We start from the raw sequence: 14,845 nt of genomic DNA, 5'->3' as shown, positions 1-14,845 counted from the left end.
TTTCAAAACTTCATTGCCTACATAAAATTGCCTGATTTGTAACAGAACGCGATTTTGATGTTCGCTTACTTAAAGACGAAATTTATTTTTATGAACTGAGGCTATTAAAGAAAGGCTTTTTAAGAAAGTTGTTTATTTCCCAGTGTAAAGGCACCTTTTAATAAATAGGAGAAAACATCGGAATAGAAAATAACAACCTTAAACTTATAACATACGGTTCAAAATGCAACTATACCTTATCACACTGACATGTTATAAAGTCAGTGTGAAAACTGAACGGACTTAATTCGATAACATCTTAAGAACACTTATTAATAGTTTCTCACCATCAGCCTGTTGCAAGGTAGGTGCGGACGCGTCAGTGACCCTCACGGGTAAAGTGAGGACGGCCGCGCGGCTGCGGTCCAGCTTCTGGGAGACTGTGACGCTGCCGTTGGACAGGACTGAGAACCAGGACCCGAAGATCCCTTCGTCTGATACCTGGGAAAGTAAGGAGAATGAATGTTCTGATGAAAAGAAACGATGACGCATTTTTTCTTTTTTCAACACTGAGTCCGATCTTGTTTTTCTCTAACCGATACATTCTTGGTCAGTATAAGACTTATAATAAAAGAAACAATGACGCATTTTTTCTTTTTTTCAAAATTGAGCAAGATCTCACTTTGTATTTAACCGATACATTTTATTTGATCAGTAACATTAGAATGTGACATCTTAAAGCGCTCCTACAAAACTTTAATTAGCTTTATTTATTTTTTGTGTCTTTTATTACGAAACTGTAAGAAAACCACGTGTCTTGCAATGCATATTATAATTTATCTAAAAAAACTAAATAAATAGCGTTATACTGTAATCTATTTAACTTCAAACAAGCCATTAATTTCCACTAACCTCCTTCCCATTATTATCAACCGCCCGGATCACCCTATCACCCATCTCAAACACCAGCTGCCCGTTATCCGTGATATCCGGGTCGACGGCCTCCAGGTTATGTACCAGGGCCCCGAGCTCGGCGTCTGCTGATACCTCTGCCCGCTGTATGGACGGCGTGAAGTATGGCTTCTTGTCGTTCACATTAATCACGTGGACTGTCAACTCAGTTGTGCCCGTTAAGCTGGGAATTCCTGAAGGAAAGATTGTTGGTTGACTTTGGAATTGCCTGGATTTCTCAAAGTGTGTTATATTACTTGAAAACGGCGATATCTCTGACTCTTATAAAATTACAATTCTACTAAATCCCTTGTCTAGCGCTGTTTTGGTTTAAGTTTTGGGGCCAATTAAAGTTGTTATTACTTTGTTTTGATAGCGCGGAAATATAGACCCAGCCCTATAGCCTTAAGATATAGACTCAGAATAATTAAGGCGGTTTTTTCATGGCTTGACTTAGGATGCAATAAGGGCCTGTCTGTTATTTTGAAATTAACTATTCATTTTTTTACTATTTAATAATCTAGTGATCCGAGTTACAGCCTCCGCGATCCACTTATGTTACTGCAGAGAACTCTTAAAAAACTTTCTACTTAGCACCTTAATTTTATTAAAGATGCCCTAGAACTAAGAACTGTCAAATTTTCTTTAGTCTTACCTAAATCAGTAGCAACAATCTGTATCCTATAGGTATTCCTCTTATCGTAGTCTAGTTTGGAGGACACGATAACGACGCCGGTATCGTTGTGTATGGCGAAGGCGTCGAGCGCGCCCTTCTGGATCCAGTACTTCAGCTCGGAGTTGATACCGCTGTCCAGGTCTGTGGCGCGGACCGCTGCTACTTCCGTTCCTGGAAGTGGGGAAAAAATTGAATAAATATTGTCTAAATATAATTTAGTAATCTTTCTCTTCGTCAGAAAAACAAGAGTTAAATTTTAAATTGTTTGATGAAGGCGAAGCTTATATGGCAGTAGACAACAACGCTAAAAGCAGTGGCTGTGATACCATGTGATATCTTCCGTGCATATGTACTTTATGACAGTCCTTTAAAGTTGATAATGGAGTGTCAATTACTTTTTATAATACTGCGTTACCAAGAGCTTCTATCATCTTTAAAGTACACAGAAATGAGAACAATTCATAGAATACTTTGCAGTAATTCTTCACATTTTAAATCAACAATTACTGCCCTTTTTTTGGTTAGGCGGGGGAATCGTCATGGAATCGTTACCCACCAACTCGGGGGAGGAAGCGGGTACTGTCAGACTCTTACTGACTAAACTGTTACAGCAACCCTGTTATGCATACCTATAGGAGCATCTTCCGAGATATCAGCATCATACTTGTCGGTATCGAACACGGGCGCGTGGTTGTTCACGTCTCGCACCGCGATCTCGACGCGACAGGTCGTATTGTGGACGCCATCTGTCGCCTGGAACGAATCGTGTGGTGAAATGAGGACGAAGGAATTGTGTGAAATAATGTTTACTAAATTGATGCTTTTTGTAGGCGATTGTATGGACTTATAAAAAAATATGAGTAGGGATGAGCGTGAATATCGAAAAGAAGCGTCGTTTAAATCGGTAGGATTTTACTATCAATCTCATTTTTTTCTGTGAAACAAGGTCGATTTTCTTTTATTTTACACGATTGAAAGATCAAGTTATTTTTCCTCTAACTATAATAATTTATTTATTTATACAATTTCACTACAAAACATCGTATTTTCAGTTTATAATTTATCTAATAATAAACCATTGACTTACCAGCACAGTCAACATAATTTTGTTGGTATCCTTGGGCGGTGTGACGCCGCCGGTGTCAGCTCTGACGGAGATCTTGCCGTTGATGGGGTCGATCCAGAACGGATGTGTGTCAGGCGAGACGATGGAGTAGCGGATGTCTGATGTCGCGTCTATGTCGCGGGCTTGCACCTGAGAGTAAATATGTATGGTATATTATAATAACATACGTCCTCTTCCTTCCTCTCTCCTAAGTTTCACGTGCCGGACAGGGTTCACATTGTATCTTTAACTTGTTTTTTACAATTCTGGTACTTATATGTGGAATGCAATAAATAATTGAGTTTTAAGTATAAAGAGACCTACAATGCTATCAATCAATCAGTCTAAGTTGGTTGATTGATAGTCAGCCTATAGTTGTCCACTGCTAGAAATATATGGTTCAACCAAATCCGAGCCATTTGAGAGCTTTCTTGCTTCCAAAATGCATGAGCCCTGCGATAAAAGGTGCTGAAAGCAAACGCCATCATTAATCATAGTCACTAGCAAACCTCACATTATATTTTAGGTTTTGTTGCCATATTTTGATCTTGGAACTATATAATTCCGGCATCGGATGATTTCTGTTACAGTTACAAAGCACTCATCGGCCTAGCCTTTTCCCAACTATTTTGGGGTCGTCTACCAGTCCAACCGGTTTCAGCTAAGTACCAGTGTTTTACAAGGAGCGACTGTAAACCACTCCGATCATAATAATTTGATTGTATTCCATATCCATGTCTAAATAGAATTCATGTAATAATGCAGGTATCAGATTATGTCTGCTTACCTGCAGTTCCGGTTCAAATTTAACAGCATCTTCGTCGATGGAGGCCTTGTATACCGGCGTGTTGAACACGGGCGGGTTGTCGTTAGAGTCCGTCAGGGATATCTGTAGGGAGACCACTGTCACCTGACCGGCGCCGTCGTCGTCTGTTGCCTGTAGGAGAAATAAACGTGTATGTGAATATTTTTGAAAGTAGCTGTGCTCTCACTGTTACATCTATGTTTCCATGTGATATCATTCCAGAAGAAATTCATAATTGAAGTGGCTTATACTGCTATGATAGATTTTGAAATGTAAAGTAATTTAGATGATTCATGTGCTAGAATCATCATCATCATTGGCCTAGCCTTTTCCCAACTATGTTAGGGTCGGCTACCAGTCTAACCGGTTTCAGCTAAGTACCAGTGTTTTACAAGGAGCGACTGCCTATCTGACCCCCTCACCCCAGTTACCTGGGCAACACGATAGCCTTTGGTTAGACTGGTTGTCACACTTTTCAAGCTTCTGACTACCTGTAACGACTGTCAAAGGTGTAGGAATTCATGTGCTAGAATACTAGAAGGTTTTCTTTTGTTGTGCTTATTTATTCATTGAATTTGTTCATCAGATAAAATAATACAAGGTTAACCCAGGGCATTTTTAATCCACTCCAAAGAAAAGAAGATTATTTTAGGATGTTAATAGAAGGTAACAAAAGTCAAACCAAGTTTTGCAAAATCTCAGGACATGTGCATGGCATTGGCATTGCTCATTGCAATGATCATTAGCATATTGGTCAAAAATGACACAAATTAGACACTATTATTACTCATAATCTCTTTCTATGTTCAATTAAAAGCAGTTTCAGCCTTGTCGATCGTCTATAAAACCTTCTTAAAGTCTTCCATACCTTGTACTGCAGGAAGTAGTCCTTCCTGTCCTCGTAGTCGAGACAGGGCGCCTTGCCGGGCGTGTCGCAGGGCGCCACGCTGATGATGCCGCTGCGGTTGTCCACGCGGAACAACTCCGCGCCGTTACCTGACAACTCGTACACTATGCCTTCTGTACCGTACCTATAGGTGAAGGAGGTTTCGTAGTAGTTGAATACATAGGAAGAATTAGGCAGTTTTATAAATGAGAGCTGATAAAATGTTTGCTATTAAATAAAAAAAATACACTAAAATAAATCAAAACTCAGGCAGGTCTCGCCAGCCGCTTTACCAATTAAGCTACTGAGTACTGACCAATTGTCAAAGTCAGTGATAGTGGATCTTACTATTTACTTAACAGTCCATAAATGTCGCTGTTAATTAAGCCACTCGTTTTTGTTATACTTCAAACGACGCTGTGGACAGTACTAAAACTCCTATGGTTGAACTTTAAATTTTATTGTTTTTATTCCTTGAGTGTTGTGCATCAGCTGTTGCGGCCAAAATATAAAACGACCGTCTAAAACTATCCTAAAAATAATCCAGGTTATAAATTATCTGTGTACCAAGTTACGTCGAAATCCATTCAGTGGTTTTTCTCAGAACGAGTAACAAACATGCACACAGTACATACAAATTTTTGTCTTTATAATATAAGTAGGATAATAATCCAACGAGGTTATAGTCCCACCTGCCGGTGTCCCTGTCCGTGGCCCGCACGGCCGCCACCCGGGCCCCGGCGGGCGCGGCCTCGGCCACGCTGCAGGAGTAGGGCTCGTCCGGGAACTGCGGCGCGTTGTCGTTCACGTCCCACAGCGACACCGTCACGCTCGCCTTCGACCACAGCTTGGGGGATGTGTGGACTTCTTCGGCTATCACCTAGGATGTAATAGATTACATGTATTATTATTATTTTAAAGATAAATATTACTCCCAGTCAACTGAGTTTTGTGAAGATGTTTCAATTGTTATTTACTATGCGCATCAGGGTCAATAATTGTTACAAAATTATATAAACATAACAACCTGTATACATTATGATTCGAAATAAAGAATTGAGAAGCATTTAAGTGATATGCAGAACCGTCGCAATCGTGAATCTGCTGAACTGTTTGATTGATGATATAAGAGCATGCAACCTACAGCGGGTCGTGCACAATAGGTATTTACATCACAACTATACTAATCGATTATGTGCACTTCATTTTATTTGTTTAATTATCTTTATACTCTTTTTTGGTTACAAGAGTTTATCCTCGTAGAGACCCAACTCCTCGGTAACAGTATAAGCTGAACTTTACCTCCAAGATAAACTTCCTCTGGTTGGGGTCCTCGTAGTCCAGACTGGAGTTGAGCCGCAGCGTGACGCTGGCGCTGCCGGTGGCGGTGGCGGGCTCCACTATGAAGGCGCCCATCTCGTCCGACAGCCGGAGAGAGAATACAGAGTTCAGACCCTGGGGAAGATGAAGTGGATTCTTTATTTAGACCTTATTAATAACGTAATAAATCATTAGTAGGTGCTTTTAATACCACGTAACGAAACATACATACATATATGAAAACTATGGAAAGGGACAATGATGCAGTACTAAGCTGAATATTTATGCAAGAATATTAAGGTCAGATATTCGTCCTTTTTTGTACGATTTTTTTCAGAGACTGACTCTTTCATGACCCTTTCTAGCGGGGGTTCTAGCAATCACAGCGTGCCATTTTATTTATCCATTATGACTTAAAGTGATAAATTCATTTTTTTGGTATGGTGGAAAAATCTTATAGCCACCCTTTTAGAAGTCGGGGAAGTGGGTAGTGCCAAACTTTTACTGACTAAACCTGCACCGCCGTAGCCTTCCCACAAAAGCGATGACCTCTACAACAATAAATTGTATTTCTCTCAGGACACTTTCATCTCGTTTACACCTAACATTTCCACCCATCCTAGTCCCTAGAGCACTTATCTCCTAGTTACGACCCCCTCCGGACTCACCACATCAGTATCGGTGACCACCATGTCCAGGTTGGGTATGGGCGTCCCGCTGGGCAGGCTCTCGGGGATGTCGACGCTGTACTCGCGCCGGTTGAACCGCGGCGGCTCGTCGTTCACGTCCTTTATAGTAATAGTCACCGTCGCGAGTGTTGACGTCAGGTCCGATATTAGAGGCACGCCGTTTACGATTTCTGTAGCCTGTGAGTGTAAAGAAAGATGTGTTGATTGCTTTTATTATGTTAAAAAAGATTTAAGCAGGGCCTAAACTGCACGGTTTAAAAACATAAAATTTTGCACGCGGTTTTTTTTTCGAAAATCGCCCCACTAGAGAGCAAAACGCAGTCTGAAAGTGGAAAATACTGTTTTTGAAAGTTTTCTCATAAAATTTAGCACGTAAGTTCTTCTTTGAATAAATTATACCAATTCAAATAAAATATTTAGCGAATTGATGAAATTGTTATAATTAAATATTGACTGATTTTCTTGAAGGAAGATTTTCATATCCCTGAAAATAAGGGACAGATAATTTTGTACTTTATGTCGTGAGTGATATGAATTATATTTGATACTTACTCTAACAGTGAGATTTAGCGGTGATGAAGGATCAGCTAAAGCTTCTCTGTCTAACGGCTTGGCAGTTCTTAGTTCACCTGTTTGGCTGTCTAGCAGGAAGAAGTCTAAAGGATCTGAAAATATGAATAAAAATAATTATGCACTAGTCTAAAATAATAATATTAATCATCATTATCCATAGTCTTTGTCCTCCCACTGCTGGGCATAGGTAAACGGTTCCTCGTGGCAATTTCCACGACCCTGTGTCAGACTGGACCCGACACTTTAACAATATCATCGAGCTATACAAAATAATAGTTCCTCAATTTTTCTGAATTCTTAAAAGTCAATGGCAAATTATGGTTTACCTTAAAAAACAGTTATCTACGTCATGAACGTTAGTTTATAGCAAAAGAAAGAAAGAAGAAAATGAAGAAAACATTTCGTTACGGTTTTGACGCATATAGGACACAAAACAGACACAAAAGAATAAGGCAGGAGAAAAAATTGTGTCACTACTTCACAAGCACCCAAAATGGCCGTCGCTCGGCATAGTAACAGTAAGTTTATTTTATTTTATTTTAGTTAGCATACCAACAGTACTATTACCTTAAAACTTAACATTAACATTTTCAAAGTGTAATAGAGAGAGAGAGTAACATGTGCACATACTAGTAACGAGGTCCAGCAGCACGGGGCGGGGCGCGGCGCGGTCGGCGTCCCGCGCGCGCAGCCGCAGCGCCAGCGCGCCCACCGCCGCGTCCTCCGCCAGCGCCGCCGACAGCGAGCCGCTGAACACGGGAGGGGAGTTCTGCACGTCCACTACCTTGATCTCCACGTGAGCGGTGGAGTTGAGAGACCCGTCCTGTGAGGTAAGAAGTTATTAAATTTAATTTAAAAGTCCTCTAAGGATTTAAGGTAGACAGGTATGTTGAATACTTCAATTGACATACAATTGAACAGATACCTTGACTAATGACTTGACTGACTTGATATTCAATTTAAATAAATTTATTAGGGATTTTGTCATACACAATTAACTGCACGGATAGCCGAGTGGTTAAGGTCACCACGTCAAACCCATCATACATAACCTTACAAGGTTTTGAACCCCGCATAGGAAAAGAACATGTGTGATCCAGAAAATCTTGTCCTGAGTGTCTTTGTGCACATGACTTTAGATTTGTGACGAACGATTAAATCACTCATTGCGAGGGTCGTTAAAGAAAACAGTGGTTATATTTGATGTCATTAAATGCTGCTTTAAAATATTTTTAACCATGTTCTAATACTCACGGTAGCATACAACTGGTACTGATAGAACTGTCTCTCATTATAGTTAAGCGGTTTTCGCAGCACCAGCGCGCCGCTGTATTGGTGAGCTGTTGAGTTCAGGGTCACTATCTCAAACGTTTCACACGCTTCGGGCCACTGGGAAATATAATTAATTTGTATTACATTTAAATATCAAGGAAATACACTTAAATATAGTAATAGGAAGTACAAAAAAAACCACTTATATAAACGAAAAACTTTCTTCCAAATAGGGACTTTCTTTCGCCCGTTAAAAATGGCAACTTATGATATGGTGTGTGTGGCAAAGGATGGTGTTGTGGGGTGACACAGTGGCAAGGATAGATAATAAGTTTAATAAACTACTTACTATCAGTACTGTCACGATAAATTCTTCCACAGATATAAGTCAGTGCGTCCTCTTACCTGTTCATTCGGCACACAGCCGACTTCTAGGTTATCTCCCACATAATCCTTGTCTTCCACCTGGATATTCCTCAAGATCGTAGTCCCTACCACTTCGTCTTCTGGCACATCCACTTCATAAGGACTCTGAAAGATGAACACCACCATTTTAAAATAACTATTATAAATTCGAAAAGTGACAAGAGCTTTTAGTGCCATGGACAAACATTTTTTTACAACGGCTTTTATTTACACATCTTAACAGACGTAGAGAAGCACAGAAGCGAGAAAGTCTAACTAAGGTAAGGGTATCGTGTTGCCCAGGTAACTGGGTTGAGGAGGTCTCATAGGCAGCCGCTCCTTGTAAAACCCTGGTACTTAACTGCATACGGTTAGACTGGCAGTCGACCCCAACATAGTTGGGAAAGGCTACGAGAATAATCAAACATCGTCACAAACGTTTATTGGAACAAAAACCAGTGACAAATATTAATTATGCGTTAACAGCCGCATTAGTTAATAAAAAACTGTGTCATATGTCAATGACACGCGAAGCAGCATCATGAAAATCTTAACTTTATCTCGGTCTATACACAAATCTCTCCTGCGAATACTTACGTTTTTAAATATAGGTGGGTTATCATTCTCGTCCAGTACAATGACAGTGACCGGCTGTGACTGCACCAAGTTCTGCACACCGTCAGGGTCCTGGTCCTCTATCGATACTAGGAACTTTATCGTGTCTTCCACCTGCAACAAATATTTTGACAATGAAACCACATATAACATTGTACTGGAGCTATTTATAGACTCGTACATTTCGCCGTTCATTCAGAGGGGCTAACAGCCACAGATTAAAGTGAATATTAAAAATGTTGAAACGTGATGGAGCAGTACAGGGCGTCTGTTTTCCACATCGGTAATAATATTACTATAAGACGTAGCTGTAGGCTCTAAGGTAAGCGAATATTTTGGGTCGGAATATAAAAAAAATACTTTTCCTTATTATTTGTTATTACTTATACAAATTGTTTAAAAGGGTCAGAAGAAACTAGGTTTGTCTATTAACTTATTTGACTTCTAAAATGATACTCCATTACCATTACGTACTTATAGAAAAGTATTCAATTTTGTTGTGGAGTTTCGCCTAAAACAGATTTAAAAAGCGCAAAAAAAAAACAACAAACAAATATGTAAATTACAATAATTTTGCCAAATAAACATGTTTTCATCTCACATTGTTATGTAGTAGACTACTTTATCTTTATTTATATATAACTATTCAACCAACTTTAAGGTAGAGATGCTCATTCATTGCCTCTTTGGATATGAGGAAATAATAAACTAAGAATTAGATATAAATATAGCACATTTATATGCTATAAATGTGAAGCCTATGTCCAGCAGTGGACTGCGATAGGCTGATGATGATGATGATTATTGCACATTTAATGTAACCCTGAACTACAATTAACCACATAAGGTAACATCATTATCTAAGTTATTTAATATAATGTTCCTTGCATAAATTCTTAGGTAAGTAAATATAATTATTATGTAAAATTAATGACTGAGAAACAGCCTTGAGATTTGGGTCTTGGACGCAATAACACACAGTTTTTATAATACTGAGTTTTGTATAAATTTTTCAGCAGGTGTGAAAAAAGCCGTTACTGTGAACATTAAGTATATTTTTAATAGTAGTTATTATTCATAGAAACATGGCCACGGAACACTTCGGAGTATGACTTGTTTATGTATGTATATACATGTTATTTTTAGATTTTTTGAGTACTTAAAGATTATGAAGCGCATTTTCAGCAAGGCCCAAATGTTTCTTTAGTTGGCCTTTGCATTTCATTCATCGGATTTCACACAATATACTTACATTATTGTTATTATTATACATACCTCTCTATCCAAAGGTCGATCTAACGTGACTTCGCCAGTCGAAGGGTCCACGGAAAACTTGTCTGTTCCCACCAAACTATATTTCATCTGCAATCAGGAAAACAATTTTATTTTATGTTACACTTCTATACTAATTCTTCAAAATAAATATTCTTTTCGTATTGAATACAATAAACTTCATAATAAAAAGTGGAGGTAAGTGAGATACTTCTCATTCAATGAGTTAAACGAATAAGCAGAAAATACATTGAAAATTAATGAATACCACAGGAGTGTCATGGAGACAACTCACTACAAGGGACTACTACGTTAGACCATTTAACGTTTAAAAACTGCAGCAGTATTACTTGTAAGCGTTTAAACCCGAAAACAGGCATCTAAACCTATCAACCTCTTTTAAAGCATCCTCAGAACTCACCGGCAGCCCGTCAGGGTCGACTCCCTGCAGCGTGTAGACCACAGTCCCGACCGGCGTGCTCTCAGACAGCGCGAGGTTGTTCATGTCCTGCGTGAAGTATGGCAGCATGTTGGCAGACCCTGGAAACAATGGACGAAATAATTTAAGTTTAATACTGTGGTGGAGAAACAGTTCAGCCAAATTAAAGGATATTGCAAGAAAGTTTTTTTAGCATTACCAGCCTAAGGATTTGCCATTGTTGGGCACAGGCCTCTAACCCAATCTGATATCTCATATATTAGCATCGATCGATCACCATGCCAGCTCACTGCCGGTTGCCGATTTCAGATTACAGTATTTGCAATCTACCTACGTGACCTCACAATGTTTTCCTTTACCGTTTTGTTTCTCACTTTGGTACTTTGCCTGCACCTCGTGCAAGAAAATCCATGCACAGAGCAGCAATGCCACCATTTTACGAAGGTTATATAAAGTGTAGCAAAGGGTACCCGTGCAAGTAACGTTGCTCATAGTTATGTAATCACCCCCGAGAAAAGTTGAGCACAATCTGTGATACGAATTCGATATACATAGGAATTAAATTTTCATAAACGTTTTTGTTCTTAATTGCGTAGGTCATAGTTGGAATGTGATATTATATCTCTAAGATTCCACAAAGCTAGGTGTAAAACATACATTTGCTCTAGAATCACGTACATGTTTATTTAAATATTCAAATCAGTTACGTGTCTCTTGATGCTTGTGTATTAAACTCAGATCATCATGGAATTATACAACTATAACAATTACAACACAAATCTGAAGGTATTTTTTGTCCCGATGAGAATAGTCGGGGTCTGCCTCCGTAGCAGTGATTTAAAATTCCTCCCATCGGCAGAAAATCCCCTGTTCTGTATTCCTTGACAACTTCTCTCTTTAGTCTATACCATAAGAACTAGTGAAATAGCCTATTAAAATTGTGGAAGAGAGACAGCGTCAGCCAAAAGTCAGAGAAATTGAAACATCGATCACAAAAAAAAGTAAATTAAAAACAAATCGTTGACAATTTTAAACACAAAAAAAAAACTGTTAACCATCCAAGAATTAATTCAATCACAACAAAATTTAGTCCTATATAGAATCGTAACTTGCTATACAAACTCTAAATGTCACTAAAGATATAACAAAGCTCATTAAAAAATGACATAACTCATCGTGCAAAAACAAAACCTCTTATACCGTAAAAACTATCTAAAATGTCATTGAGGACATAATTACTTGTCTAAGAATAAAAAAAATACTCAATATTGAAGACCATCACGGAACATGCTGTATAATTTACCGTATTAATTCATTAAAACTTAAATGCGCGTGCGCTTGCTTAAGCGAATAATTAAAAGTTAATTACCGTGCATTTATATTGTAAGTTTGTAAGACGTTATCTGTGTTAAATAATATTATTATACTTTAAAATTGTTATAAAATAAGTGAGCATACTGTTGATATGTTATTGCGACGTATTCTTTAACTTCTCAATAATTAACATCATACGAACTACTTTTTCTTCTTCTTTCGGCAGAAATTCCTTAAGTTGATTCGAGACTTCCCTTTGCTTAATTGGTAAAATGGTTTTGTTTGATATTTCAAAAAAAACGGTCAAGTGGAACACGGAGGTTTGAGTGAGAGTTTCGTACAAACGTGGCCCAAAAAGAATAAATTTTGAAAAATGGTAACCTATTAAATTTATGATTGCACCAATCACTGTTTGGTCTCGGTTTGTGGTTTTAGCTTCAACATAAGAACATCCTCTGTGAAAATATCATCAGTCTAGCTAGAATGGTTTATAAGAAATAGCCTGGTAACAGAAAGTTGCAAAGACGAACAAATCGTCGAACCTAGACAACAGTTATATCAAACAGTACATTCTCATTCCAAAATACAAAACGAAATCTTAGTTTCGTCCCAAAAACCTACATGATTAAATAGAAACTGCCCACACGTCACTATCGACTATCACAGCCTAGCCGGCGTTATGCATAATAATTGTGCTAACCACCGTTCCAGTTAAATAATAGTGTTATTGTAACTGATACTGTTATGGATTTAACTGTTACTGGTAATTCTCATACACTGCTGGGAAAGATTCGTAATCAATGTTTTATAATATATACGTATACTAGGTTTTCGCCCGCGGCTTCGACCGCGTCGAAGTCGGTTATATCGCGTTTCGAAGAGAACTCTTCAAAATTCCGGGATAAAACCTATCCTTTGTTCTTTCTCAAGTTCAACTCTATGTGTGTACCAAATTTCATTAAAATCCGTTCAGTGGTTTAGACGTGAAAGCGTAACAGACAGACAGACAGTTACTTTCGCATTTATAATATTAGTAGTTAAGTAGGGATGTATATTTTCCATCTTATTTTAGACAAACTTTCTCAACAAAGCCGCTGTATATTGGACCTGTATCCCCGTGTATGCTTTTCAAAAGGACCGGGTCGATTCTCATGAAGTTATCCCATGAATAAAAACAGATAGCAATAAAATTTATATTCTCAGGAAGTTCGATTTATACAAGACAGATAAATCTCATTATCACAGAGAGATGGATCACGTATTAATACTCAGGTCATATGACATAATAAATTGAATTTTACTATTGAGTACTGTCTTTACTCTAACACGAACTATTCAACAAAGACTATTACGAATGTGATCTGAGATAGCGCATTAGACATCGCATAGCGGCATTTCACTACCTTAATGAAAACAGAATATAAAACACACAAATAATAAAAGGAATAACAGACAGGAAAACATGTCCCATCTCTCTACGGCATCATTAGTATATAATACCTATTATAATGTTATAAATAATACGTATATATAATTACCTGAGACAACACACAGCGCTGCCCATATCACGATCAACTCCCACCGTGTCTCCATCTTTGGTTATCTGTAACAAACAAAAAAACTTCTATTACATTATGTCATTGATGCGTATTGCTATTTAATTGCGGTTCTATGCATGGATTTGTATAGACGAGGTGCAGGTTTGATCCTAACACAGGTAAAGTAGCAATATTGACTAAGGGCGAAGAATAACATCGTGAAGAAAAATGGATTCTGAAATCGCTAACCCGCAGAGAGCTAGCATGTGAGCTAGGTGATCAATTGCTCGAAAGGAGAAACCCGATTCTGGGCCTAGCCGTTACACGAATGAAATATGTACCAAAAAATTCTACTATTTTTCTTAATTAATCCATTCAAATCTTAGCAACAATTACAATGGCCAAGTCTAAAAAAAAGTACATTTCTATTTTTCTATTTAAAACAACCTTTGTAAACCGTTGAAGTATTTATTTTATTGCACATAACTTCATTTGCAAACACTAGCATTAAACAATAGAGTGTACCTAGAATATAATCGATTTAGCGGATATTACATTTTTAAAACTATATCAATATAAAAAGAAAAATATACATTATTTACAAAGCGTTGAAAAAAGACATCTTCATCCCTGCCAAAGTCGGGAAACGTGCTGGCTGCATTGCCACGTTGTATGGCAATACTAATTCTTTGGGCAAAATATAGACCAGCCTTAGCCTTTATTTTAGTATAATTGCTTTTTTATGTTCAAATCATAGTGAAATAAAAAAAATCTGGTGTCTAATTATATTTTAATGAAAGCACGATTAAAAAATCGTTAGAGGAAATAAATAATTGAAAAAATCGATTTCAACGCATCGATTCATTTATTTCACATGGATTGCACTAGTAAATACCAAATGCCAATGTCAACGTCTGACAATTGACATCGTTTTTTTCATTTTTTTCATAAGTGTCATTCGCTTTTCGTATCTTCGCGCATGTGAATGTGTTTTTCAAATTCTCGA

The 14,845-nt window shown here is 38.0% G+C and overlaps 1 protein-coding gene across 1 annotated transcript in view; it reads right to left on the bottom strand.

The window, feature by feature from the left end:
• The window catches only part of LOC113493375 (cadherin-87A), a 55,479-nt gene that overhangs the window by 16,067 nt on the left and 24,567 nt on the right, over positions 1-14,845 (bottom strand). Inside the window, exons 2-19 of the mRNA XM_026871326.1 lie at positions 13,840-13,904; positions 10,970-11,088; positions 10,552-10,638; positions 9,259-9,390; positions 8,662-8,787; positions 8,239-8,373; positions 7,615-7,807; positions 6,964-7,076; positions 6,391-6,588; positions 5,705-5,857; positions 5,095-5,282; positions 4,385-4,547; positions 3,499-3,648; positions 2,694-2,861; positions 2,236-2,359; positions 1,586-1,777; positions 892-1,124; positions 327-480 (exon numbers count right to left, since the gene is read on the bottom strand). Coding sequence (XP_026727127.1) covers positions 327-480; positions 892-1,124; positions 1,586-1,777; positions 2,236-2,359; positions 2,694-2,861; positions 3,499-3,648; positions 4,385-4,547; positions 5,095-5,282; positions 5,705-5,857; positions 6,391-6,588; positions 6,964-7,076; positions 7,615-7,807; positions 8,239-8,373; positions 8,662-8,787; positions 9,259-9,390; positions 10,552-10,638; positions 10,970-11,088; positions 13,840-13,894 — 2,683 coding nt within the window. The 5' untranslated portion in view covers positions 13,895-13,904. The remainder of the gene's footprint in view (positions 1-326; positions 481-891; positions 1,125-1,585; positions 1,778-2,235; positions 2,360-2,693; positions 2,862-3,498; positions 3,649-4,384; positions 4,548-5,094; positions 5,283-5,704; positions 5,858-6,390; positions 6,589-6,963; positions 7,077-7,614; positions 7,808-8,238; positions 8,374-8,661; positions 8,788-9,258; positions 9,391-10,551; positions 10,639-10,969; positions 11,089-13,839; positions 13,905-14,845) is intronic.

The sequence above is a fragment of the Trichoplusia ni genome, chromosome 4 (genome assembly GCF_003590095.1).
Source record: "Trichoplusia ni isolate ovarian cell line Hi5 chromosome 4, tn1, whole genome shotgun sequence".
Taxonomy (NCBI): domain Eukaryota; kingdom Metazoa; phylum Arthropoda; class Insecta; order Lepidoptera; family Noctuidae; genus Trichoplusia; species Trichoplusia ni.
This window is presented reverse-complemented; position numbering and strand designations above follow the sequence as displayed.